General features: G+C 40.6%; 2 protein-coding genes across 2 annotated transcripts; both read left to right on the plus strand.

Moving 5' to 3' along the window:
* Window positions 1–4,285: 4,285 nt before the first annotated feature.
* Window positions 4,286–16,120, plus strand: erbb3a (erb-b2 receptor tyrosine kinase 3a). The gene is made up of 29 exons (XM_020607742.1): window positions 4,286–4,346; window positions 4,518–4,675; window positions 4,939–5,125; window positions 5,470–5,595; window positions 6,276–6,341; window positions 6,779–6,897; window positions 7,220–7,361; window positions 7,583–7,696; window positions 7,987–8,104; window positions 8,270–8,343; window positions 8,460–8,550; window positions 8,717–8,734; window positions 9,727–9,944; window positions 10,030–10,159; window positions 10,322–10,415; window positions 10,655–10,809; window positions 10,898–10,951; window positions 11,058–11,199; window positions 11,281–11,400; window positions 11,495–11,593; window positions 11,961–12,146; window positions 12,238–12,393; window positions 12,583–12,658; window positions 12,796–12,942; window positions 13,245–13,342; window positions 13,431–13,625; window positions 13,731–13,799; window positions 13,940–14,201; window positions 15,070–16,120. The coding sequence occupies exons 1-29, from the start codon at window positions 4,286–4,288 to the stop codon at window positions 15,825–15,827; spliced, it is 4,233 nt and encodes a 1,410-aa protein (XP_020463398.1). The 3' UTR covers window positions 15,828–16,120.
* Window positions 16,121–17,037: 917 nt separating this feature from the next.
* Window positions 17,038–25,029, plus strand: pa2g4a (proliferation-associated 2G4, a). Its single transcript, XM_020607912.1, has 13 exons — window positions 17,038–17,286; window positions 18,085–18,213; window positions 18,497–18,602; window positions 19,348–19,417; window positions 19,507–19,599; window positions 19,914–19,977; window positions 21,438–21,516; window positions 22,914–22,992; window positions 23,117–23,250; window positions 23,393–23,487; window positions 23,583–23,710; window positions 23,805–23,858; window positions 24,043–25,029. The coding sequence occupies exons 1-13, from the start codon at window positions 17,205–17,207 to the stop codon at window positions 24,106–24,108; spliced, it is 1,179 nt and encodes a 392-aa protein (XP_020463568.1). The 5' UTR covers window positions 17,038–17,204; the 3' UTR covers window positions 24,109–25,029.
* The last annotated feature ends 1,027 nt before the right edge of the window (window positions 25,030–26,056 follow it).

Genomic DNA, 26,056 nt, shown 5'->3' on the forward strand with positions numbered 1-26,056 from the left:
GCTGTGAGGTTAATAATCATTAGCTTTTTATGCCCCTGTTGATCTTGTTGTTCTCCTGGGCTCCATTTTGGCTCTGATGTCACTGGATGGAATGTGTTTGTGTATGTTGAGCATGTTTTACATGTGTGAGTGTGGTTTAAACCACTCCCTACAACACAAAAAGTAAATAGACAATCAGAGTTGACTGGTTCATGATAATGCTTGTGATTAAAAGTTAAAGGGTCAGTTCACCCAAATAACCAAAAACATTTTCAATGGAATTTAGCCATGAGGATACTTTTGTGGGGTGTGGAGGGTGAGGTTATGTATGAGGTGAAAGGAACAGGTGCAAATGTGTGTTTTATAAACAGTAGAAGAAGAAGAATTGCAGTTTGGCTGTTGGCTTGGTCTGCTTATCAACATGGTCAGCATTTGCAGCACCAGCAAAAACTACTCCTTCATGGAGTCATACCACAAATCTTAGTCATGACACAAACTACAAAGCCCTGTGTGAATAAGTGTTTGCCCCCTAAACCTAATAACTGGTTGGGCCACCCTTAGCAGCAACAACTGCAATCAAGCGTTTTCGATAACTTGCCATGAGTCTTTTACAGCGCTGTGGAGGAATTTTGGCCCACTCATCTTTGCAGAATTGTTGTAAGTCAGCCACATTGGAGGGTTTTCGGGCATGAACTGCCTTTTTAAGGTCATGCCACAGCATCTCAATTGGATTCAGGTCAGGACTTTGACTAGGCCACTCCAAAGTCTTCATTTTGTTTTTCTTCAGCCATTCAGAAGTGGACTTGCTGGTGTGCTTTGGATCATTGTCCTGCTGCAGAACCCAAGTTCGCTTCAGCTTGAGGTCACAAACGGATGGCCGGACATTCTCCTTCAGGATATTTTGGTACACAGCAGAATTCATGGTTCCATTTATCACAGCAAGTCTTCCAGGGCCTGAAGCAGCAAAACAGCCCCAGACCATCCCATTACCACCACCATATTTTACTGTTGGTATGATGTTCTTTTTCTGAAATGCGGTGTTACTTTTACGCCACACATAATGGGACACACACCTTCCAAAAAGTTCAACTTTTGTCTCGTCTGTCCACAGAGTATTATCCCAAAAGTCTTGGGGATCATCAAGATGTTTTCTGGCAAAACTGAGACGAGCCTTTATGTTCTTTTTGCTCAGCAGTGGTTTTCGTCTTGGAACTCTGCCATGCAAACCATTTTTGCCCAGTCTCTTTCTTATGGTGGAGTCATGAACACTCACCTTAACTGAGGCAAGTGAGGCCTGCAGTTCTTTGGATGTTGTTGTGGGGTCTTTTGTGACCTCTTGGATGAGTTGTCGCTGTGCTCTTGGGGTAATTTTGGTCGGCCGGCCACTCCTGGGAAGGTTCTCCACTGTTCCATGTTTTCGCCATTTGTGGATAATGGCTCTCACTGTGGTTCGCTGCCGTCCCAAAGCTTTAGAAATGGCTTTATAACCTTTTCCGGACTGATAGAGCTCCATTATTCTCTTTCTCATTTGTTTTTGAATTTCTTTGGATCTCGGCATGATGTCTAGCTTTTGAGGATCTTTTGGTCTACTTCACTTTGTCAGGCAGGTCCTATTTAAGTGATTTCTTGATTGCGAACAGGTGTGGCAAGAGAAATTGAACTCAGGTGCGATAAACCAGTGTTTTGACAGGGGGGCAAACACTTGTTCACACAGGGCTCTATAGTTTTGGATTTTGTTTTCCCTTAATAATAAAAACCTTCATTTAAAAACTGCATGATGTGTTTACTTGTGTTATCTTTGACTAATATATAAATTTGTTTGACGATCTGAAACATTACAGTGTGACAAACATGCAAAAAGATAAGAAATCAGTAAGGGGGCAAACACTTTTTCACACCACTGTATATTTTTAGATGCATTATGACTCAACCCTTCCGAGGATATCAGTGTTATCAATTAAATATCCATAAATTTGATCAAAGAAAAATGATCCTCTTTATAACTCCTGATCCTGCCTGAATATCATGACATTATGAAGTTTTCTTCAGTAACTAAGTAGGTTTTGTGGTGTGAACAGCTATGGGTCACTGCAAACAGTAACTGTGAAAAGCAAGTTCTGCATTGCTTTTGATTTTGCTTATATGTGTCCATGGCAACATTATGCTACCTGTCTGCCTCCCCCATAATATTCTTGGAACATTGGGTGCATCCAAAATTGCTTACTTACACATGTACATACATTTTTCTGTCAAATGCTTACTATTCCAATGAAAAAGCAGTAGGCACTGCAGCCACTCCACCTTCTATTAAGCACAGCCTCTGACATGTTACTATGCAGACTTCTTGCCACCAACTGACCCAGATGTTTACATGTGATGACACACCAGTCACTTAATTCATTCATAATACTAGTATCACAACTGTCACTGCTCACCTAGGAGTGTTATAGAGGTTCAAATTTATGATGAAAAAGTATCAACATTTTATAAAGTGGCAAAATAACAGTCCTAGAATGAAAATTACATCAGCTTCGGGCCTGCCCTGCCACTGACCACTGTGGGAGGATGGGATAGCATAGTATCCATTGCTTCCATGCTACGGAGTTATGCAAGTCATCCAGGTACTACTTGTGTACATATTTTTCCATACCAAGAATTCGGACATACCACAGCCTTAATTAATTTGTACATTTTAGACTCAATATTATTTTACATACAAGTGGCCATTAGTTCATTAAGGTGTTTGATGGGGTTGAGGTCAGGGTTCTGTAAAGGCCAGTCAAACTGGAAAGACCATTTGTTGTGGATCTTTCTTTGTGCACATAATCATTACCATGTTGAAATAAAATATTCCCTATTCTGTACTGCGGCCTCACATTAACACTGCTGTTAAAAAGTCACTGTACGCTGTCTCCTAAGTGAGAGATCCAAACCATGAAAAGCAGCTCCAGGCCAGAAGTATGTGAACAGGGGGTGGACGCATACTTTTGAAGATACTATGCATGTGCCAGTGTAAACAGCAAATAGGTTTGTGCTTGTATGTTTGTACAAAGTATTGATTTCTAATTGACATTCAGATCAACAGTGGAGTTCAGTTCTCTTTTCTCAGTTCTCTGCTGTCTGACATTTGAATAGCAAAGCAGCCTTCAAGTGACATTGAGTGGCTGAACTCCCACTGCCCATAAACAAGGCCCTGTATGTTTGTGTCTGACAAGGACATGCCCTGTGCACAACCCTCAGTTTGTTTAACATTGTTACAGTAAATTCTTTGGCTTGAAGTGGCACAAAATGGTCTTTGTACTAATGTATGCTGCTGCCTCATTAATGATTAGTTAGAATTTCTGTGGGATTATTTTTATTGTGAGAAATTTTTTTTCATTCTTCCCATTTAGCAAAGATACAAATATATTATTACTACTAATACTAATTATTCTGTGTTTTTCTTATTACAATACAACCTGTGGAAAGACCAACATTTTTCAATACTTTTCAACTTTCACCCTTTCAGTATGGCACCCAGCACCAAGCCCATTTTTCTACTGAAGATAAAAATATCTTTGAAATAGGTCATAAATATACTGTATAATGTAATTGTTAAAAGAAGCTCAGTAATCAAAACAATCTAGGCAATCTAGTTTTTCGCAAACAATACTAAAATAGGAGTTAAGGGTGTATCATTTCAGCTGCAAATTAATACACATTTGGTGCTCTAGTGGATATTTATAGCAGCAGGATGGCATATGTAGGACTGGTTCAGAATACACTAGAGTGCCCATGTTCATGGTAATAGTTTCACCACATGAAATAATGTGGCTTAGTTTTAGTTTTTCGGAACAAAATTAAGGTATAGAGAATGTGAAGGTACATCGTGCCTTGCTGAACATTGGGATGGGTGTGCTGTTTTGGGAAATACAGATTGTATCTACCTGCATAGCTTCTTGTTTTGTTTGGCTAAAAAATTAGATCTTACTTTACCGACTCTGGCAATTCAGAAGGGTTATAACCTTAGCTGACTGTAGCTAACTTGTAGCAAACCTAGAGGTGCCATCTATGAGAACAACAGACTAAAAACATGACTGCACACTGATGTGAGCTCTTGGTTCAAGAGCTAACGCTAGTTAGCCGCTGCTGGCAGATAAAACAAACACTGCAGATGAATCAATTTCTGTCCTGCCTGTACTCAAACTGAGCACAAAGTGGACATTGGGACATAGTTGAAGCATCCGCTACCGTATGTAGCTCTATGGGATAGTTTTTCTTTTTATTAACTTATATATATTTGTAGTGTATATTTCTTTGATGGATAATGGGGGTGAGCTCCCAAAATTCAACATGGTGTGACAACACCTTCCCATTCTCTATAGCAGGTTTTTTCTGCACAAACACCACTTGTGAACAGGAGCAATTCATTACTGGACTTTAATTAGATTTACTATCAATAAGAAATATGTGAAATATCATCAGACTTACCCTTTATACCACATTGACATTAAAGACACTAATTAACAAGAGTTTATTTTTTGATTTTTTTTTTTCAGTGGTTGTTTGTTACGGCACCCAGAACGTTTTGAGTGTGACGGGAAATACAGAGACTCAATACAACCTGATGAAGGAGAGGTACACAGGCTGTGAGATTGTGATGGGCAACCTTGAGATTACCATGATGGAGCACACTAGAGACTTCTCATTTCTGCAGGTGAGACTTTGAACACACAGACACCCACAGGCATCACAGTAACAGGGAGCAGACTACCCGTGCTCCCATCAAAGAACTACAGTACATACAGTATGTGTGCCACCGGAACCAGTCTAGAAAAGGATTTTGAGTCACCAATGCCAGAAACAATCCCTCATCTGAGGCTCCACTGAAAACCAAAACATGCTGTTTATCACTGTCTAGTCTCAAATGCCCACTGAGCTCATTTATTTATGTTTCTAATGATGTTCCACCCATTGCAGTCTATCAGGGAGGTGACAGGCTACATCCTGTTCGCGGTCAATGAGTTCAGCCGCCTCCCTTTGGACCACCTGCGTGTCATTAGAGGCACCACACTGTATGAGGACAAATATGCTTTGGCTGTGATGGTCAACTACCACAAGGACAGGGAGCATGGTCTTCAAGAACTGGGCCTGACTCACCTTACAGGTACATTTAGTGTGAGTGAGTGTATTTAAAGTGTGGGAGGCTGGAGTGGTGCAGATAAGAACTCAGGTCGGATATGACACACAGTTACTGTTGGAGCTTCCACACCCACACAATGCAGTCACACCTTCAGAGCAGCACTATGTGCAGTCATTGTGATCCCTGGAATGTCTCCTGGCTCAACTGCTCAACCGCCACCGTAACATGAGCTCCAGTGCATTATACTGAGCCTGTATGTGCAGTAATAAATGGTGAATGGTGGAGTTTGATAAGATGAGTCATGGACTTGTTCAGGCTTGCTTTGCTACTTGTCCTTCCATATTTACATGCATATATACCACCTACAGAGATACTGGAAGGAGGAGTCAAGATCATCCATAATAAGTACCTGAGCTACGCCCCGCAGGTGAACTGGTTGGATATAGTGAAGGATGGAACAACTAATATTGTTATTGAGGGCAACGGACCTGAAAGTGAGTGGAAAGGATGATATTTTCACATATGAGCATCATTTACCTTCTATACAACAGGACAGATTCACATTTTTCAAGTTCATCTTAAAACTACATGCTTATATGTGCATCAGAAGGGTTGCTGCTGGTCACTGTATTGTTTTTCCAGTCCTGACTGGGTATGAAAAAACCTACCTGAAGTGATTTCAGTGTAGGAAATGAAAGGGAAAAAATCCATACTACTTTTATCTATGCATTAAATATATAAAAAAAAATGTAAAAAGCCTAGTGAAATTAACTACAGACTTCAGGAGCTTCAGTCAGACCACTCAAGTGGATATTTTCCAGAGCTAGTCTTTGCAAGGAAACTCTGTCTGCAAAAATACAAAAAAGTAGTTTATTTAACTCAGACTCCTCCTCAGATTTTAGCTTCAGCTGAACTGTGAAACACAAAACAATGATTGTGGACTTTGTCCTCCATCCGTTACACTGAATTTGATTTAGGGACTCATCTCTCCTGGATGAACAAGAAATATGATTACAGCCACCAAGGCCCCTTTCAATGTACAGTACATATGAACATGTGAGTTTTGGTTTAACACAGACTTGAGAAAAGTGAGCCTATCCTTCAATTTCGTACTTTGGTTTTGCTCTGCTTTACATGAAAAAATGCACCCGCTGATAATACAATTATATTCCAGAGCCTTGTCACAAAGCATGTGGAAACGTGCCATGCTGGGGTCCAGGAAGTGACTCATGCCAGATTTGTGAGTGACACCACTGCCTCTTTACATTTGTTGCATCAAGTCATTTCTGTAATACAGTTGCTACTAAAGAGTCGAGAGTGCTGCAAGATGTGTTGATTTTCATATGTTAGTGTATATTTTCAGTAACTGAAAACAGTGAATAAAATCACCATATTACTGTAAATATGCTGTTTCGTTGCAGCATTGTCATAGTAACATACTAATATGCTTTGTGGCAGTTGATTTTTGCACGTACACTGCAGATTCATTTGCTTCATTTATCTTTAGCTTCACACAGTAATGTAGTCAAAATTGCAGATTTCAGTTTATTTCTGAGGGCTATATTCTTTTGTATAATATTGATGTCAGTGTAATTGTACTTGAAGAAGCTGCATGCAATTGTTTGTTCTATGAAGCAACTGCTATAATGAATTAACATAGTCTTGACTTTCTTTCAGTGACAAAGACTGTGTGTGCACCTCAGTGTAATGGCCGATGCTTTGGCAGAAACCCCAGCGAGTGCTGTCACAATGAATGTGCTGGAGGTTGCATTGGACCCCTGGATACAGACTGCTTTGTGAGTCTCCTGCTTCAACATGCCTATGAAGATACTTTGACATGTCATAGCTGGAAAAGCACATGTGTAAATAATTGAAAATTGATGATGGCTGAATTTCATTTAGCTGCTTCAGCTTCAGGGTCCAAGTATTGTTCATACTGGCTCATTGTCACGCTTATGACTTAACTGGGACACTTGAATAGAACCAAGCCTTTGTTAGTGTTAAAGGTAACACCTGTGTTTTTCCTACTGTGACATATCAAAATGTGAAAAGGCCTATCACATACACAAACACACAAATCCAGCTGTGTTGCTAACTGCTGTGTTTGACTTTTTACAGGCTTGCAGGAACTTCAACAACACGGGATCCTGTGTATCCTTGTGTCCCCAGACTCTGATCTACAACAAGCACACATTCAAACTGGAGCCCAACCCCAATGCCAAGTACCAGTATGGCTCCATCTGTGTCGCCCAGTGCCCCCGTGAGTTCCCACACACACTGACTCATACCCACATGTTCAACACAAGCTTGTAGTTTATGTTCAGTTACTGTTCTCATGCATGAATGCAATTTTTATGCTTACAACAACGATTTTATCTTTCAAAGATTTTTGTAAAGCTCCAGTTGCTAAACCATAGCAAAAATATTATTTGTATCTCCACCTGGTTATGTACATTTTTGTTTTCTTTCTTGTTTTTTCAGCAAACTTTGTGGTAGATGGCAGCTCATGTGTGAGCAGCTGTCCCACCGATAAAAAAGAGGTGGAGAAGAATGGGGTGAAAAGATGTGAGCCCTGTGGCGGTCTCTGTCCAAAAGGTATTTAAGGACATTCAACAACTGCTCCACTGTTTTATGTTTAAACTAATCCTGGGTAACCCTGAATTTGTATCTGTTACTCTGCAAAGTAACTGTAGCTGTAACTAAAGCGGAAAATCTAATAGTTCCCTATAAAATTTAGTGAAATAGTAGAATAAAGTGGCATATAATGTGACAAATCAAGTACCCTTAAATAATCCTTAAGAAGAGTTCTAACAAACTCTACAAATTGCTTACAGCTTTACTTAATTTTTTACCATTTCATCCTCTGTTTTTTATCTTCCTCCCAGCTTGTCATGGCACAGGAAGTCCAACCAGGCAGACTGTTGATGCTCGTAATATCGACAGTTTCACAAACTGCACTAAGATCCAAGGCAGCTTGCATTTCCTGGTGACTGGGATCAAAGGGTAAACAAGACTTTTTCTTACCACTGTATAGTTTCCAATAGTTATTTTATCAAATACAACCGAGATTTGACTACACCTAGCAGGTAATAGGTATTTTATTTTGTGCTTTATGGATGCTTTTGGCACTGGCCCTATACAGTATTTTCTCTTCTTTTTATGTCAAAGCGATGAGTACAATAACATACCAGCCCTGGATCCAGAAAAACTGAAAATCTTCAACACGGTCCGGGAAATAACAGGTGTGTGGGGGAGTTGATTTTTGCATTGTCAGTGTACTTTTGTTTTTCCAGTAATTTCCCATCACAGTGTTTGTAGTCTGGTTAAGTCCTCTGAAACACAGTTTCTTCATTTTCAGACATCCTCTGTATCCAGTCGTGGCCTGAAAACATGACTGACCTGTCAGTCTTCTCCAACCTCCAAACAATTCAAGGCAGAACGCTTTACAAGTGAGCAGGAGTTGTTTGTGTGTGTGTGTTCTTGTTTTTGTTTCGCTTATCAACTGAGGTCATGTTGCGGTCATGTTGTGTCATGTTGCAGTGGTGTGAATCTGATTGTGTTTTTGTGTCTTGTATTTGTTTATTCCCTTATTATGTCACTTTTACCCCATTAAAGAGGAGTGAGTTCTTCAAGGTACAGTATATATTTAACATATTAGCCTCTCTCTGCTTTTCATGCACAGTGTTTCAGCTTAAAATCTTTTTTCTTGATTTCTGTATTATTACTCTACATTTTCCTCACAGGGTTTATTTGGTGCTGAGGTTGTGTGATTTGGTGGTGTAACAAGTTCATGAGTTTCCTGCATGCCACGTCTGATGACTATTAAAAAATGCTTGTGTGCAAAATGTTGGCATCTGAGAATCTGAAAGAGAAGGCTATTTGGATTTCAGTCTTATAATCAACGGAATATTTAATTGTGAAATGCAATCACTGCTGACTAAAATTCTACAGGATGTATATGTTGCATGTAAATAGTTTAAATATAAACTATTTACATGTTGAATTCCTATTTTTTCCACTAGGTTATGCAATTCTAAAACCATAATATTAAAGGGGCTGTTCCTAAAATTCAGACAAGAACTATAATGTCCCTTAAATTCAAGTCAAGTAAATGAAGGATAGTTTCTCAGACTGGACTGGTATAATTTAGATACCACATTCAAACTTAAACAATCAGGCTGCTGAGGATAAACAATAGTGAAATCAGACATTTCATTCACTTATTCTCTGCAACTCTGCAAATTGTATGGTTCAAGAGAAGTTCAGGTTTTTAAATCTGAAAATGACCAGCTGAATCTGAGCAAACTGAATATTGTTTCCTGATTGCTGGAAATGTATATTTTCTGTTCAGATTAGTCAGAATAATATTTATGTTTATCGTGTTTCTGAAATGACAAATCTTGAAATTACCTTCTGAGAAATCCGCAAGAAAGTTTGAGAGTAAAATCCTGTGACACTGTAAATACAGTAGTGTCTAAACTTTAACATTACATATTCATTAGTGGTTAAATTTCACAATTACAAATTAAGTTGTGCAAATAACCTCTTTAATTATTAAGCTCCTATCTTTGGTCACAATATTAGTAACTCTTCTTTTCTTACATGACATATATTTTGCATTTCAGGGGTTACTCCCTTCTGGTGGTGAGGAGTCCCTCTCTGACCTCCCTGGGGTTACGCTCCCTGCGAAAAATAAATGACGGCGGTGTCTACATCACAGGAAACAAGAAGCTCTGCTACCATGACACTGTCAACTGGTCGCGTATTATGAACAGCAGCTCCCGTTCCCAAAAACGTAACAAACACACTGACATTAAGGAGAACCGATCAAGAAATCAGTGTGGTGAGTGAGACTGGATTATTGAAATTCAGCTCCATTATCAGCATTAATGTTGATGATGATACATTGAGTTTTTTTCCATTAATAGTCAAGGACGGCCGTGTGTGCGACCCCCTGTGCTCTGATGGCTGCTGGGGCCCTGGGCCAAACCAATGCGTGTCCTGTAAGAACTACAGCAGAGGAGGAATGTGTGTGCCAGACTGCATGTTCATGACAGGGTCAGTGTTCTCAAACTGATTCATATTATGAATGTCTGAATGAGTATTATGTTTGTCTTATGAGAGTAACGTTTGCTGTGATGTAGCTGTGCCAGGTATTCAGTGTTATCTGCAGCCTGTTGAAAGATTTTGAAAGTGAATGACTTTTTGCACCGAATGCAGGAAGAGGCGGGAGTTTGCTACTCGATCAGGGGAATGTATGCCCTGCCACCCTGAGTGTAAGGTCCAGGAGGGCAAAGAGACCTGCACAGGCCCGGTATGCATCTCTTCATTCAGTGACTGATGCCACTCTATCTCAAGTTAGGGTTATACTGTAGCTGTAATCTGCATAAAACAAACAAGTTCTTCAAACTCAGGAACCCTGTTATAATACCTTTGTGTGTGCTGCTACCACCCAGTGGCATTACGTTAGACATACACTCCTTAAGAACTACTTTAATGCTTCTCTTTGTCTGTCTGCTTCATTTCTTTTAAACTAATACTGCTTCTCCCCAGGGAGCAGATCAGTGTGTAACATGTGCCAGGAAGCAGGATGGTCCTCACTGTGTCTCCTCTTGTCCTGATGGTGTGATGGGAGGGGAAGGATTAATCTTTAAATACCCCAACAAGCAAGGCCACTGTGAGCCATGCCACATCAACTGTACCCAAGGGTGAGGACCGCGTAAATGCCAGTGTGTGTATGCACATATATGAAGGTTTCTCTGCTTGAAACTGACCCCTTATGTATTTGGTGTTCAGGTGCCATGGTCCGGGAACTGGAGACTGTTTCGGGACTTCTCCATACATTTCTGGGTATATTTCTAAATAATTCAATAATACATTTTAAAATAATTTTTACTTTTTGGTTTAGTTTCAGGTGCTGACAATGTGACATCTGTCTTTTTTATTTATACACTAGACAAGAGACCACAGCCATTGTACTGGGAGTCATTGCCCTTCTCTTCGTTTCATTCTCTATTTTTGTACTGGCTGTTCTGTATCGCCGAGGTCTCGCCATTCGTCGCAAGCGAGCCATGAGGAGATACATGGAGAGTGGACAGGTCAGTCAGAGTCTGTAGTTTGCCATTGTATTGTTATGTTTCATTTTGATTTGTGTTAATGTGTGCTCTATTTGCTCACAGAGTTTTGAGCCTCTGGAAACTGGAGAGAAGGGAGCTCAAGTCCATGCTCGGATCCTGAAGCCCACAGAGCTGCGTAAGATCAAGCTGTTGGGTAATGGAGTGTTTGGATCAGTCCATAAGGTACTTGTGATTGTCATGGTTACCTATACAGTCCTACACATTTAAAATTAGTTTAATGAATTATAAATCTGACTCTGTTTTCTGTGCTTCACAGGGCATTTGGATTCCTGAGGGTGATACAGTGAAACTTCCTGTGGCCATTAAGACGATTCATGATCGCACTGGCCGGCAGACCTTCTGTGAGCTGACAGATGTAAGAAAACATAACTTAAAAGAAAAGTTTTGAGTATGAAAAGCTCACTGCCTGTGGGATTTGGTGGTGGTTCTGACATGTGTGTATCTTTCACATCAAAATGCCCCAAACCATGCTCAAAAATCTTTTAAACCAACACACTCCTTTCCACTTGTCTGGTGTCGAAATGTACACTCAGTATGATACGTAACAGATGTATATTGGCCCCTAAACATAGCTACATGACTTTCATGTGGAGACATCACATCTTCATAAACCAAAAGTACAAACATGTTTAATGATTTAATGGAGTGCTCCTCTGATATTTCTCCCTAAATGTTGACACTAAATGAAATTACTGATGATTTTATGCAAATATTCATTGCAGCACATGATGTCATTGGGAAGCCTAGACCACATTAATGTTGTCAGGATCCTGGGCATCTGCCCAGGGGCCAGCCTGCAGCTTGTCTCTCAGCTCAGCATTCAGGGCACCCTGCTGGAGCACGTCAGGAACTGCAAAAACAAGTTGAGCCCACAGAGGCTACTCAACTGGTGTGTTCAAATCGCAAAGGTAAAGGCTAGTTTTTTGGATATAGTATGTAATGACATAGTTTGCTCTAATAGCTCAGTCCCTTAAACACATTGTTGTCCTTTCCTATCAGGGTATGTATTACCTGGAAGAAAACAGAATGGTCCACAGGAACCTGGCTGCCAGAAATGTGCTCCTGAAGAACAATTACACTGCCCAGATCTCAGACTATGGCATTGCAGATCTACTTTACCCTGATGACAAGAAGTACTTTTACAATGAGGTCAAGGTCTGTGATATGGCAGAAACCATAGCTAGCTAAATGGACATTCAGTAAAAATGATCATTAATACAGGGTTTGGCATGAACTTATTTTGCACACTGAGACACTGTTCGTGTTTTCCTATATTAACTTACAACTTATTCTACTGGTTTCTTTGAAGTAATCAATGAAGATATGTTCTGTTTATGTCTTTAGACACCAATCAAATGGATGGCACTGGAGAGCATCTTGTTTCGCATATACACACACCAGAGCGATGTCTGGAGTTATGGTGAGATTTAAACCACTACTGTATACAAGTCCCAGTTTAGTTAATATTGTGTGTTGGTGAAAACTGTTATGGAGGTGTGCCTGATCTGCATCAGTAGTGCTGTGTCATATCACACTAAATCTGTTGCCTACATTTAGGGGTGACAATATGGGAGATGATGTCCTATGGGGCAGAGCCATATGCAACAATGCGTCCACAGGAGGTTCCCTATCTCCTGGAAAAGGGCGAGCGTCTGTCCCAGCCTCAAATTTGCACCATTGATGTCTACATGGTCATGGTTAAGTGTGAGTACTTCTTTTGTGTCCTTCTTTTACATTTGATCTGAACCACAAAATAGTCCCAATAATATAACATCAATATAATGTTATAAATATAATAAATATAAGGTTAGCATTGTCACTTTGCACATGTTAGCATTTAGCTCAATCACTGTGCCTAAGTACAGTCCCACAGAGCCTCTAGAGTGAGATATTATTGTTCATATAGAACTACATTTTAAGTAATGTCAGATCTTCTTTATTGCATATTAGTTTCAACAACTCTGTAGAACTGAGCAGTAACTATGAGGCTTGTTCTTAAACTCCAGGTTGGATGATTGATGAGAATGTCCGTCCAACATTCAAAGAGCTGGCCAATGAATTTACAAGAATGGCCAGAGACCCGCCTCGCTACCTGGTGATCAAAGTAAGAAACATTGTACCAGAATCTGGAGCTTCAGTAGAAGGGGACATGCATTACACTAATTTACGTATGTCTCACCTCTGTCCATCAGGAGGACTGCAGCCAACAGGACTCAGCCCCAGATGAACTTGTCCAGCGCAGTGTAGACCTCGATGACCTGGATGTTCTAGATATCAAGCTGGAGGATAAGGAGGTAGAGGGGGAGGTAGGTGGCTTGATTCCAGCGCCCCCCCACCTGTCTTCATCCAGGAGCCTCAGTCGCCTCTGTAGTATGGACACTCACAGAGTAAGGAGCACTACATCCAATCAATTTTATGTCCAGTTTATGGCTGTAAAGGACTTACTTGTCACCTCCTGAATCTAAATCTTACTCTTGTCTTTTCTGGTAAAGGTGGTTCTTAATCCATCAAGCACAGCTGGATACCTGCCTATGACCCCTGGAGTTGACAATGCAGGACAGGTTAAGCCACTTATACCTTATATGTACATTGAGAGTCTCCAGCTGGCCAAAGTTAAATCAAAATATTCATCAGTATCATCAACTTCATCCTACTGCTCAGCATTTCACTAATACAGGTTTGTGGGTGTTTTCTTTTGCAGGTTCTGTGGCAGTCACGCTCTCGTCTAAACTCGGCCCGTACCGTGTCTGAGAGCTCCGAGGGCTGTGGCACAACAGTGGAGCTGGAGATGAATGAGGACTTTTCTTTAGCGGGGAGCCTGAAAAGAAAACGTCATCGTGAGGACAGCGCTTACATGTCACAGAGGGACAGCATGTCCGGCGGGCCATCAGAGACTCCATCCCCCGAAATGGAGGAGGAAGACCAGAATGGATATGTTCTTCCTGGAGACAGCCCAGAGAGAGGTATCATATATCTTTGTAAATTTGTTGCCCTGACAATTGTTCCTGGAAAATGTGTACAGCACTAAAAGTCTGGGTTAGTTCTGTTGCCTGTCACAACCAACATTTTATGGAATGAATGCAAATCTCCCCGTTTTATACATTCTTTTAATAGCATTACAGGAACTGAGCATTAGATCAGCAGAATGTTAGCTTTACGTGTGTATCAAGGTACATTTATTTGCCAATATTATGTATTGCTTAAAGAAATATAGTGGTTCAAGATTTTGGGAAAAACATTTTTTGTTTTATTGTTGGTAGGCGGATTTTGTTACCTTTGGTTCGAATCAGGGTTGCGTCAGGAAGGGCATCCGGTGTAAAACACGTGTCAAATGTCAACATGTGAGTTGTCAGTGTGACGATTTGCTGTGGCAACCCCTAAACGATAAAAGCCAAAAGTGACTTTCTTAGACAGTTGATTCCCTTGTTGCCAGTCTAAGCTAACTGGCTGCTGCCATTTGCTTCATATTTAGCGTACAGACATTGAGAGTGTTTTCAATCTTGCCATCTGACCTTTGGCAAAAACAGAGTAAACGTATTTCCCAAAATGTTGACATATTCCTTTAATTGTTTATTGCGAGAATGTGCAGGTCACATTTCCAGTTCCTGCAAGATTATATTTTCACTTTAAAAGAAAAGAGGAAAGGGGAAAAGTAGGCCTAGTGTATGTACATTCCGATATTATATCAAATGCATTGGTAAAAAGGCAAAATTAATATCAGCAAAAAAGTGCCTGTACACTTTAGCTACTGTACCTAAGGTTATGTTTCCTCAGGTAATGCAAGAAGAGAAAACTAACTTCTATTTTACATTGCCCCTTTCCCTTTTCCAGATACCCTACTCTTCTCATCTCGAGTCACTCCTGGCAGGATGGGCAAGTCTCGATCATCAGGCCTCTTAGATGACCCAGATGATGATGAATATGAATATATGAACAAGCAGGTAAGTGTCTCGCCCAGGCACAATGGCCACTGGCTGAAGCCGAACATGAAACGAACCTCCTCCCTATCGTCACAAGTGACAGCGTGCTCGGGTGATACCATACTCTCTGTAGAGGTCATGGGAGTTCCCACGAGAGACAAAGACAGCTCTGATTCAGAGCAGCTTGGCTCTAATGACGTTGAGTATGAATACATGGACATCAGAGGTAGTGAAAAAGAGGAAAGTGCTGCAGCACATGACCATCCTCCAGAAAGAACGGGAGGACAGGTGCAGGAGGATGAGGAGGATGAATATGTGGAGGACAGTAACTATCATTACACAAACAGGCAGCCAAAACTGCGACAAGCTCTTCGAGACAACAAGGAGCTGAAGATACAACGGAGGAACGAGGGTGAGGCCTACGAGTACGAGGACATGGACGGCTTTGCTGCCCTGAAGCCTGGAGATGCAGTGGTGTACCAGAATGTGCAGAGGGAGGGGGAGGGAACAGTGGGTGTCACAGAGGCACATGGATCTGGGTTTAAACCCTATGTAACAGTACATTCTGGAGTCAGGGTTGGGGAACCTGCAGCTGGTGACCAATCTTTTGACAATCCCGACTACTGGCACAGCAGGATGTTTCTAAAGCCTGAAGCAGTACCCACATGAAGAATATTTTAAATTTCATGAACTTCCCTCTGAACTGTTTTTATGAAGGACTTGTAACAGGAAATGCAATAAAAAGTCATATTAATAATGTGGCCAACACGAGTGACTTTTTCACCGCTTTGTTGTCAGTTACAGGCTGATGTCATGTCTTGTATTTAGGGCAAAGAGTTGGGACATTTCCTATTAGCACTGAGTGTTGAAAACACTAAAAGAACAGATTACAAGCTATATTTTGAAATGAACAAAGTGTGTTATTGAGAACAAATGTATTTGCAGTTTCCCATGTTTTGAGATTTCTTTGTGATTATACCGTATATAAATACATTTTCTACTCAATAAAAATATTTTGAATAAAGCAGCGACTTTTTATTTTAACAATACAGGATGGCCATATGTTCATTAGCATATGTGACAGGTAATTCAGGTTCTTCAGTTAGGTCTAATAATAAACATGAAAACAACTTTGACAGAAAAAAATGAAGTGGTTAACTCTCCCACCTGGGAGAGTTCAGTTCTTTCTATTTCTGCAAATTTCCATTCTGAGAAAATTCTATGTCCAGATTTTTCTGCTACATCTCTGGTTGTCACAGACTTTCACAACACATCATTGGTTTATGAAAACCATGAGATATTGCTGAATGGGCATTGTGCTTTCCCTCAAAGCCCATTACAGCTACAATGCTGTGACCTCAGAAAAAAAAAAAACAAAAAAAAAACATCCTGTCAAATAGCTAAAAATGTCAAACTGTTACAGGGCAAGAATGAGCCACTGGGACTCACTGGGCCACTATTCTTCCTGCTCTCCATAGTGTTTACCCAGCTGCTATCCAATACATGCTATACAGCTGTAAATAAATCATGTACAGCACACACACTGCAGCTTCATTATATTTTGCTTAGCCACAGAAAGTAATAGCTACTACTATGCTGGAGCATTATTGCCTGAAATCTCATATTTTAGTAATATGGCAATTTAATTAAATTTAAATATTATTGGGGATGAGTAAATGCAATGATGTTGTGAAGTAGTGGTGCATATCCCCAATAAATTTGCAAAATATCATTATAGAACATCTTAATGCAGAGCATGGGACAAAAAAAATTGCCCTGGCATTGGGTCAGGTATCACCCAAGATGAGTAGTAGCTGAGTAAACAGACTATTATTACATTTCCAGTCGAGGATTAAGGCCTGATCCACGCCCGGTGAGGTCAGTACCTTTCTCGGTAGTCCCTGGATTTTGGCGGGTCTGGGTTGTGACGTAGGCTTCGTCACAGTGTAGTGGGAGGGGCTTGGAGTGCAGCGGGAGGCCGGTGTTAGCAGCTGCGGTCGGAGCTGAGCTGAGAGAATTGTTAGTGAGCGAAACTTAACCGCTAAGATGTCTGACGAGGAGCAAGAGCAGACTGTAGCGGAGGATTTGGTGGTCACCAAGTACAAGATGGGGGGCGACATCGCCAACCGTAAGTAAATGTAAACGAGTGGATGAAATGACCTGCTGTTTTCGGCCTGTCATGCAGCCAGCTAACGTTAGTTCCCACTCAGCAGCAGCAGGAGCCATGTGGTTTACATGCGAGGCACATACATGCGGCCACTGACAAGCTAACGCTAGCTAGCTAGCAAGCAGGTGCAGCTGCTTCAGTTTTAGTTAGTGCTAGCTCTTCTGTTAGCTGCACAGTGTTTACGTTAGGCTTTTCTGGAGAGAGAGCAGTCTGTTTGGATGCTAACTAACTTGCTAGCCCCAGTGCACTCAGCTTGCTAACAGTGTTAAGTAAACGTAAACGAGCTGATATATATAAGCAGGCAGCCATATCTCATCTTGAACGCTAACTTACTAAACCCATAATTTTTGTCTTGGTATTTCCTTAACTTTGAATGATTATCTAGTTGATTAACCGAAAACTGTCTTGCTGGGATGTCTGCTACAGGTATATCGTAATTTAACGTTACAGCTTGCATGTTGCTCTGATGTTATTCATATGACATCTTTGTGTCCCATGTGCCTTTCTGTAACTTGTACACTATCACAGCAGCACTGAGAGAAACAAATAGTTTTCTGATACCTGATGGTGCTAAACCACATTTAATCTTCACATCATTTCAGTTTTAACAGCCAATTTAGTGTAATGCATTATTTTAAAACTATGTGAGATGATAGCTTGTCTTGTATCACAGTATGAGTGCAACAGTTTGTACATTATAGTACAATACGTGTTAGTAATTTGTTCTCTTCCTTATCGTTTGCTGTTTGTCTCCTCCAGAGGCTCTTCGTCTGGTTGTGGAAGCAGCCAAGTCGGGGGTGTTGGTGCTCAGCCTCTGTGAGAAGGGGGATGCCTACATCATGGCAGAGACTGGAAAGGTCTTCAAGAAGGAAAAGGAAATGAAGAAAGGTGAGGCAAAGATGATATAAGTACATCTGTTGTGTATTTGGATGAAATGGGGTGGATCCATCAAGAAGCACTCATGCAAGCTGCTTGTGGTGCTTTTGTGTGCAATGCTTTGATTAGCTTTTATAGCAACAGCGGTTTTAAAAAACCACTAATAATGCAGCATGACATTGTATGTTTCTTAGGTGATCCAAGTGTCATTCCCTCCTTCCTTATGTAGTTTTCTTGCTAAAATTGTGAATGATTTCCAGATGAAGACTTAATGGGTCTCTTTTCCCTCTTCCAGGCATTGCATTTCCCACCAGCGTCTCAGTCAATAACTGTGTTTGCCACTTCTCTCCCCTGAAGAGTGACCCTGACTACACACTTAAAGATGGTGATCTGGTCAAAATGTAGGCACCATGCACTGCTGTAATTTCACCCCCTCCTTCCATGTTTGTCTTGAGTCTCCCACTGTGTTGTCCGCTTTTCTTTATATGTGGTATCTTGGCTTGTGTGTGATGTTTCTTCCTCTGTTGTTGCCTGTCTTGTCTTCTTGTCTTGTGCGGCAAATAACAAGTAAGGTTGGACAGTTTTCTAACAGGTGTTTTTTTTAAGTGTTTGAATTGATGTGTTTAATTTCAGCTTTGATGGTCATCCATCTGCTGAATCCAGTTTGATCACATTTTTCAAAAGCTTTGAAAAAGCAAATTAGCTTAGTTGTTCTGTTTGCCACTACTGTTTTTGTCCTGCGCACTATCTTTCATGTTGTGTAGATCTTTGTGTGATGTTGACACTAGATTTGTATGTCTCTTAATTTTCACACACTCATAGCCTAACCTTCTGGCTGGTCGTGTCTGGCCCATCTGTAGTGCCGTGCTCTTGAATTCACAAGAAACCCTTCACAGTACTTCAGCCAAAAAGTAATTCACCTAGGAATAAATTTTTATTTTTGTCTGATGTTTGCTCATTTTTTATTCTGTATTAGTCTTATTTTCCAGAGTGGAGCAGAGTAACATTTGATTGTTTGGTCCTGCATCAGCATTAGTGACTGTGGCAGTTGGGTGGCACTTAAACTTGAAAATTACACATGATTGATTTCCTTTGTTTTATTGTTATTTCATACACTCATCTCTTTTCTCCATGTTATTTCCATAGAGATCTAGGGGTTCATGTTGATGGCTTCATTGCCAATGTTGCTCACAGTTTTGTTGTGGGAGCTAGTAAGGTAAGGGCTGTTTTTAATACCCACATTTTTGTGTCTTCTCAGTATAGCACATCTTTAAGTCCTCATCTCACTCTGTCTTGTTTCTTCAGGAGAATCCAGTCACAGGCCGCAAAGCTGATGTAATCAAAGCGGCCTATCTGTGCGCAGAAGCAGCTCTTCGCCTTGTTAAGCCTGGTAACCAGGTACATTTAAGCATCTCCTTGTAGTGTTTTCATTGTCAGCTATAATAATCAGCTATCTGCTCTACAATGGCTGGTCCTACTCATAAAATAGTCTAGATGGGTTTTATAATTATTCTGAAGGGTTAAAACTCTTTTTGAGCATTTTATTGTCCTATTATGTAATTCACTGCAGCTCCTGCAATAGACTTACGCTTCTGTTCTTTTGTTCCCTCACATGCATGTGAGCTGTCAGTGATTTGCTTTTTTTTATCGGTCAGTTAGTACAAACCTGTATTTTACATGTGAGACTAATGACTTTTTTCTTTGACTCTCAGAACACTCAAGTGACAGAAGCCTGGAACAAGATTGCACAGTCATTCAAATGCTCGCCAATTGAAGGTGAGTTTTTTAAGCGGGCTACAACCATCAATGCAGCACGAGGCTTTGCGAAGTTGCCGCTGCACTTTGGCTTTGTAAATGGAATGAAATTCTGGATGATGAGAAGGAAGAGGGATTGTTGTGTTTGTGGTATTTACTAGCCCCTTACACAATGTTCTTTCGAGGCGGGATTGGTGGCCTTTATTCCATCTTGTTTTGTGTGTGTAAGGCACAAAGCCAGAATGGCGGTACTACTGCCTGTGGTGGTAGTACCAGAGGTAAATCAAAGGGGAGACGCGCTGTGTGTAGAAAGGATGACCTCGCAGTCTGGAGCCAGGTGTTGCATTTGGATGACACCATATGTGTGTGACTTGGTTGCATCTCAAGTCTGCACGCCTCTCTGCCTTGAACTATTCTTGGCTTCTCTAATTTTACAGGCCAAAGCATTCCTGTCATGAACAACATTCACAAACATAGCAAGAACCATGCTAACCAATTTTGCACATGGGCGGCTGTGGCCAGGAGGTAGAGCGGGTCGTTTCCTAACCGGAAGATTAGCGGCTCGATTCCCGGCTTGTCCAGTCAACGTATCGAAGTGTCCTTGAGCAAGACACCGAACTCCCGGTGATGCCACAGGTGTGTGAATGTGTGAGTGCTTGGGAGTGCGAATGGGTGAATGGCCAAATAATGTGAAAGCGCTATGTAAAAGCGTAGAAAAGCGCTATACAAGTATAAGACCATTACCATTACTTGTCACCATTGTTGTTCTGGCTGTAGACTACCGGTGCAAAATTTACATCACAGTTGACAGAGCGTCATGTCTCGCCTCTGGTGTGGAATGCTGGCCTGCTGTCTGAATTCAAAAGGTGGCTCGCGATTATACTGCCCTTAGCTTGATCTGTATGAACAGCACAAGGGTGGGATCTCAATGTAAAAATGACTGTATGCTGCGGAACCAAGATGATGGTCTGTTCGTCCTATAAACTAGACATGGAGAGAAGATGGTTTATTAAAATTTTGAAACCGATGCCTCTCAAAGATGAGATGCACTTTGAGTATTTTTATATTTCTGAAGATTGGTTTGATGATTTACTGCATCAAATCAAGCAATTTATTACGTATGCCAGCACACATAGTATGCCTATGGCTATGGATGTAGTGCTGAGGTCACATGATACTTCAGAGCCAATCACTAGCAAGGAGCCACGTGTCCTCACACTCAATGACCAGCACACGTGGTGGCATAGTGATGAAATTACAGAGGGTTTTGATTCTGGATTGGGGGGTTTGTGGAGGGAAGCCCACTTTAGAAGATTGTGCCTGCGCTGTCATGAAAGGCATTCAGATTCATTCTCTTCACTTTGTATAATATGAAGATTGTGACTTTTCCAGATTCATAATAGGCAAGTGGATCTTTTTATGGAAATGATTCACCTTTCATCTTTAATGTTAGTATTTCTGCTTGGCTCTTTGTTTTAAAGGTATGCTGTCTCATCAGCTGAAGCAGCATGTTATAGATGGAGAGAAGACCATCATTCAGAACCCAACAGACCAGCAAAGGTATATTTAGTCATGTTTTACTCACAGGAGGAAGGGGAGGGAAATCAGACATATTCTGTGGGTTTCTTCTTAACTATTACCATAATGACTGCAAATGTGGCCACATTGTTTTGTTCACCTAAATCACAAAAATGTGTATTTCCAACTTAACCCTACCTAAGCAGAAAGTATGTTTAAAGAGTAACTCCACCCTCAATTTCTGGTGGAAGCCCATCAAATTTAAGAATGCAATAGAGGAGTGAAGGAGCAACAGTGGTCGGAGGTATGGTGCTGTGGCTATGTAGTTTGTGATGCGGAGGGTCGAGGGACATGGGAGAGATTAACAAACACTCGGTGTAGCATGGACAGTCAGCACTGAGCAGCAACATGAGGATATTGTTGGACTTTTTTTGTTTTCTCTCTGCTGACTAGACATGGAGAGTAGCATAGTTTTCACTGCAGTTGTAGCTGTAACAGTGCTGTTTATTGTGGTTAGCATTACTGTTTGTCTGCCCTAAGTATGTTGTTAAACTCAGAATACAGCAGTGGTGTGTCAGTGGGCCCATATGTTTTGTTTATTGCCTCTGCTGAGGATTAAATCTTATTCAAATACAGCTGTTTTTTTGGTTATTTTTCTTTTTTGTATTTACCAGAGTTTGGCTGAGTTGAATGATCAAGCACACAAAAAGTAGCTACATTTGAACAGACAAAGCCATTTTTACACACAGTATATTTGCTGAAAAATGGCCTTTATCAGTGTTATACTAACCAAAACATAATTTAAGGTGTAGTTGCTCTATAGGTTTGATACTGTGAGGTTGCCTGACACTTGTGCCTCTGCCCAAATATAATGAAAATGAATGGAACGTGGGTTGTGGGTCTGAAGCTAACCAATTAAAATTACATTTAGAAATGTGTTTCTAGCTAAAACTGGCTGGAAAACCTCCAGTCCTATTGTTACAAACCTCTGATGTTATAAATAAATAGGGTATATTCTAATTGCTTAGTCCATCCATTCATATATCCTTTTTTTTTAACTTTATTGAAGTCCAGTCGTGTGTATTGACCACTTAACAATACTATTAGGAATTATTGTTGCAAGCAGCAAAACGGTAGTGACAAAAATGTGATATAAATGTCACTCAGGCTCTATCATCCCAGCTGCTTTTCACTGATATCTTTCATGCCTTGGCTGCTATGACCATGAACACAGTTTTAAATTTCTTTGTATGTGTTATTAAAAAGTCTTAAGTTGAACTTTGCAACCCTGCCTACAGACTGTATTCACTGAGAGTTGTGGATTGTCCTATCACTTATAGCTTACTGTACCTCTTTTGAGTGGTTGTACCCTTGTTGTGTATGAATGGAGTTTCACAGTGTGTTGCTCATCTGTTTGACTGTCTGCTGCTGACACTCAGGAAGGACCATGAGAAGGCAGAGTTTGAGGTACATGAAGTTTACGCCGTGGACGTTTTGATTAGCAGTGGAGAAGGGAAGGTCAGTGTGTTCTCCTCTCACCTTGTATCCCATAGCTGATGAAAGCGTACGTTTCCACTGTAGCTAATAAACACTTGCGTATAAAGAACGGACCTTTGTTTTTACCCTGTCACTTAACAATTAGGCCAGAGATGGAGGTCTGAGAACCACCATTTATAAGAGGGACCCTAGTAAGCAGTATGGACTGAAGATGAAAACGTCCCGTACTTTCTTCAGCGAAGTGGAACGACGCTTCGATGCCATGCCCTTCACTCTCAGGTATTAACACAACACCTTACATGTGGCTACTAATATGTTTGCCACCACCTGTTGGCATTTTGTACAGACTGACAGCAAGTTGAATATTTCTCTCTTTTGGCCTAATGACTTACTTTTAAAACCAACATTCATTTTCCATCAGGGCGTTTGAGGATGAGGCCAAGGCCCGTCTGGGTGTGGTGGAGTGTGCCAAACATGAACTGCTACAGCCCTTCACTGTGCTGCATGAGAAAGAAGGTGAGTGCTTGTACTCACTCCCTTGAATGTGTTTGTTCTTGAGAACAGCTTTCACTTTTTATGTACCACCTGCTTCTGTCTGTCTTTGTTCTCAGGAGAGTTTGTAGCTCAGTTTAAGTTCACGGTGCTGCTGATGGCCAACGGGCCTCACAGAATCACCAATGGACCTTTTGATCCAGAGCTCTACAAGTCAGAGTATGAAGTTCAGGATCCAGAGCTAAGGGTAAGATTGAAGTGACTGGTTGAAGACACATTGAAACTGGCTGCGTGAAATGTTGCACTCAACTTTATACCGAAAATGCTCCTTTCTTCCATAGACCTTACTACAGAGCTCTGCAAGCCGTAAGACACAGAAGAAAAAGAAAAAGAAGGTACAGTAAATGAGTGAGGGAGTGATCCCGAGCTCACTGAGCTCATGTATATTATAAACAAAACTAGACCCTCGTCACTGTCCTACCATTTTCTTGCATGTTGCCTTCTGGCCACAGAGATGACATATCTGGTTGAATATAATGTCCATTTACTGAGCTGTACCTCCTGTTTCACATCCTGCAGGCCTCAAAGACAGCAGAAAATGCAGCTGGACAGCCAACGGAGGGCACAGAAGCAGCAACAGAGTAAAGAGATATTGCCTCTCCATACACGCAAGACTCCAAAGAGAAGCAAGAGAGGACATGAGAAACTGCTTGTCATATCCCTAATAGTTGGTTTCACAAATTAAACCAGTGAATTTATTAGAACTTTGGAATCAGTTCAATATTTGATGATCCCACAGGGACATTCAACCCTTTACTGCAGTAATCAAAGTACCATAGAAGGATTTTTTTTTTTTTGTAGGAAGTAGACTGCATATAGTTTTCACACCTTTGAAAAGACTTGTTGCCACATGGTTTATGCATGAATGATGCTTGTTTTAAAAATCCAAATTTGTAACTTTTTTTTAAAACGCCCTCAATGCTTTAATTTTTGCAGCTGATAATTTCCTTTTAAGTGACATGTCAATGGGAGTGGATCAGATTGTTTTTGATTTCTAACTAGGAATACATTTCATCTCACTGTAAAGGCACCAGCCTATCTGAGGCCACCATGTATTCCCTGTTGGGATGGGATGTTTCCCTCTGGCAACAAAATTAAGTCAAGGTACAAACTTGTTCATAGTTAAACAAAAAAATGCATTGTCAAAATGAAGATGCAGATTTTTTTGTGATAGACAACTTTGTCACCTTGTAAAAGTGGAAAGACAGGATGACAGTTGCTGTGTTATTTCAACAATTACGACATAAAAGCATTTAATCGAACAATTTTTCTTGAATATACCATGCAGTAAAGGGTTAAATTACTCTCCCTCTTCAGATAGCAAATAATGTTAAATTTTAAGAAAAAGTGACTCAAAAGTGATGAATTGTAATTTTATATAATGAGGGTTTATGGTTGCTCTTCTCATGACCTAACCACATGTTTAGGTCAAACTACAGTGTTTTAACCACACTAGATTTTTTTTAAAGCAATAAACTGAGCAGAAGACTGGAATATTTCTAAGTCCACAAGCAAAAAAACTGTTGTAATGAGCTTGACTTTAGGGAACAAACTGCATTTACTGCCATTCCCCCTTTAACAGTAATCTGTCCCATTTTTGAAGAATTTTCTATTAGTGACACCTGATAGTTGCTTTACAACATTAGTCTTGTGAAACTTGGAAACTAAAGCTGGTCAGGTTTAAAAGCAGTGTCTTCAGTGGACCAGTAAGAGTTCATATCTGGTCTGTGATGAGATTTGTAGGAGAGAAGTAAAATCCTACTATGTGGCTCAGTCAGTGGGCAATGGAACTTCACATCTTAATAAAAACTTTCATACATGTGTTTTCTGTGAAGGTCTTTGTCAAAGTTCGGTACTTAAAATATCAGTGCTGAAATATAAACATCGCCTGCTTATTTGTCCAAACAGGCTTGAAGCTTTACTTTTAGAAAAAGTGTTAATGGACAAGAGCTAAGGTGCAGTGATTGCTTTAGTATATCTAGCTGGACTGGTCTGTTGGCAACATTGCAAATCAATGAGCAGGAAGTTTATATTATTTAAGTTCAAGTAATATATTTATATTAGCATCTAAATTCTTAAATATGTACAGATGTATATACAATGTGTACAGAAAGTATTCAGACCCCCTTACATTTTTCACTGTTATATTGCAGCCATATGCTAAAATCATTTAAATTCATTTTTTCCTCATTAATGTACACACAGCACCCCATATTGACAGAAAAAACACAGAATGACATTTTTGCAGATTTATTAAAAAAAGAAAAACTGAAATATCACATGGTCATAAGTATTCAGACCCTTTGCTCAGTATTTAGTAGAGGCACCCTTTGGAGCTAATACAGCCATGAGTCTTTTTGGGAATGATGCAACAAGTTTTTCACACCCGCATTTGGGGATCCTCTGCCATTCCTCCTTGCAGATCCTCTCCAGTTCTGTCAGGTTGGATGGTAAACGTTGGTGGACAGCCATTTTCAGGTCTCTCCAGAGATGCTCAATTGGGTTTAAGTCAGGGCTCTGGCTGGGCCATTCA

The sequence above is a fragment of the Monopterus albus genome, unplaced genomic scaffold (genome assembly GCF_001952655.1).
Source record: "Monopterus albus unplaced genomic scaffold, M_albus_1.0 scaffold89.1, whole genome shotgun sequence".
Taxonomy (NCBI): Eukaryota; Metazoa; Chordata; class Actinopteri; order Synbranchiformes; family Synbranchidae; genus Monopterus; species Monopterus albus.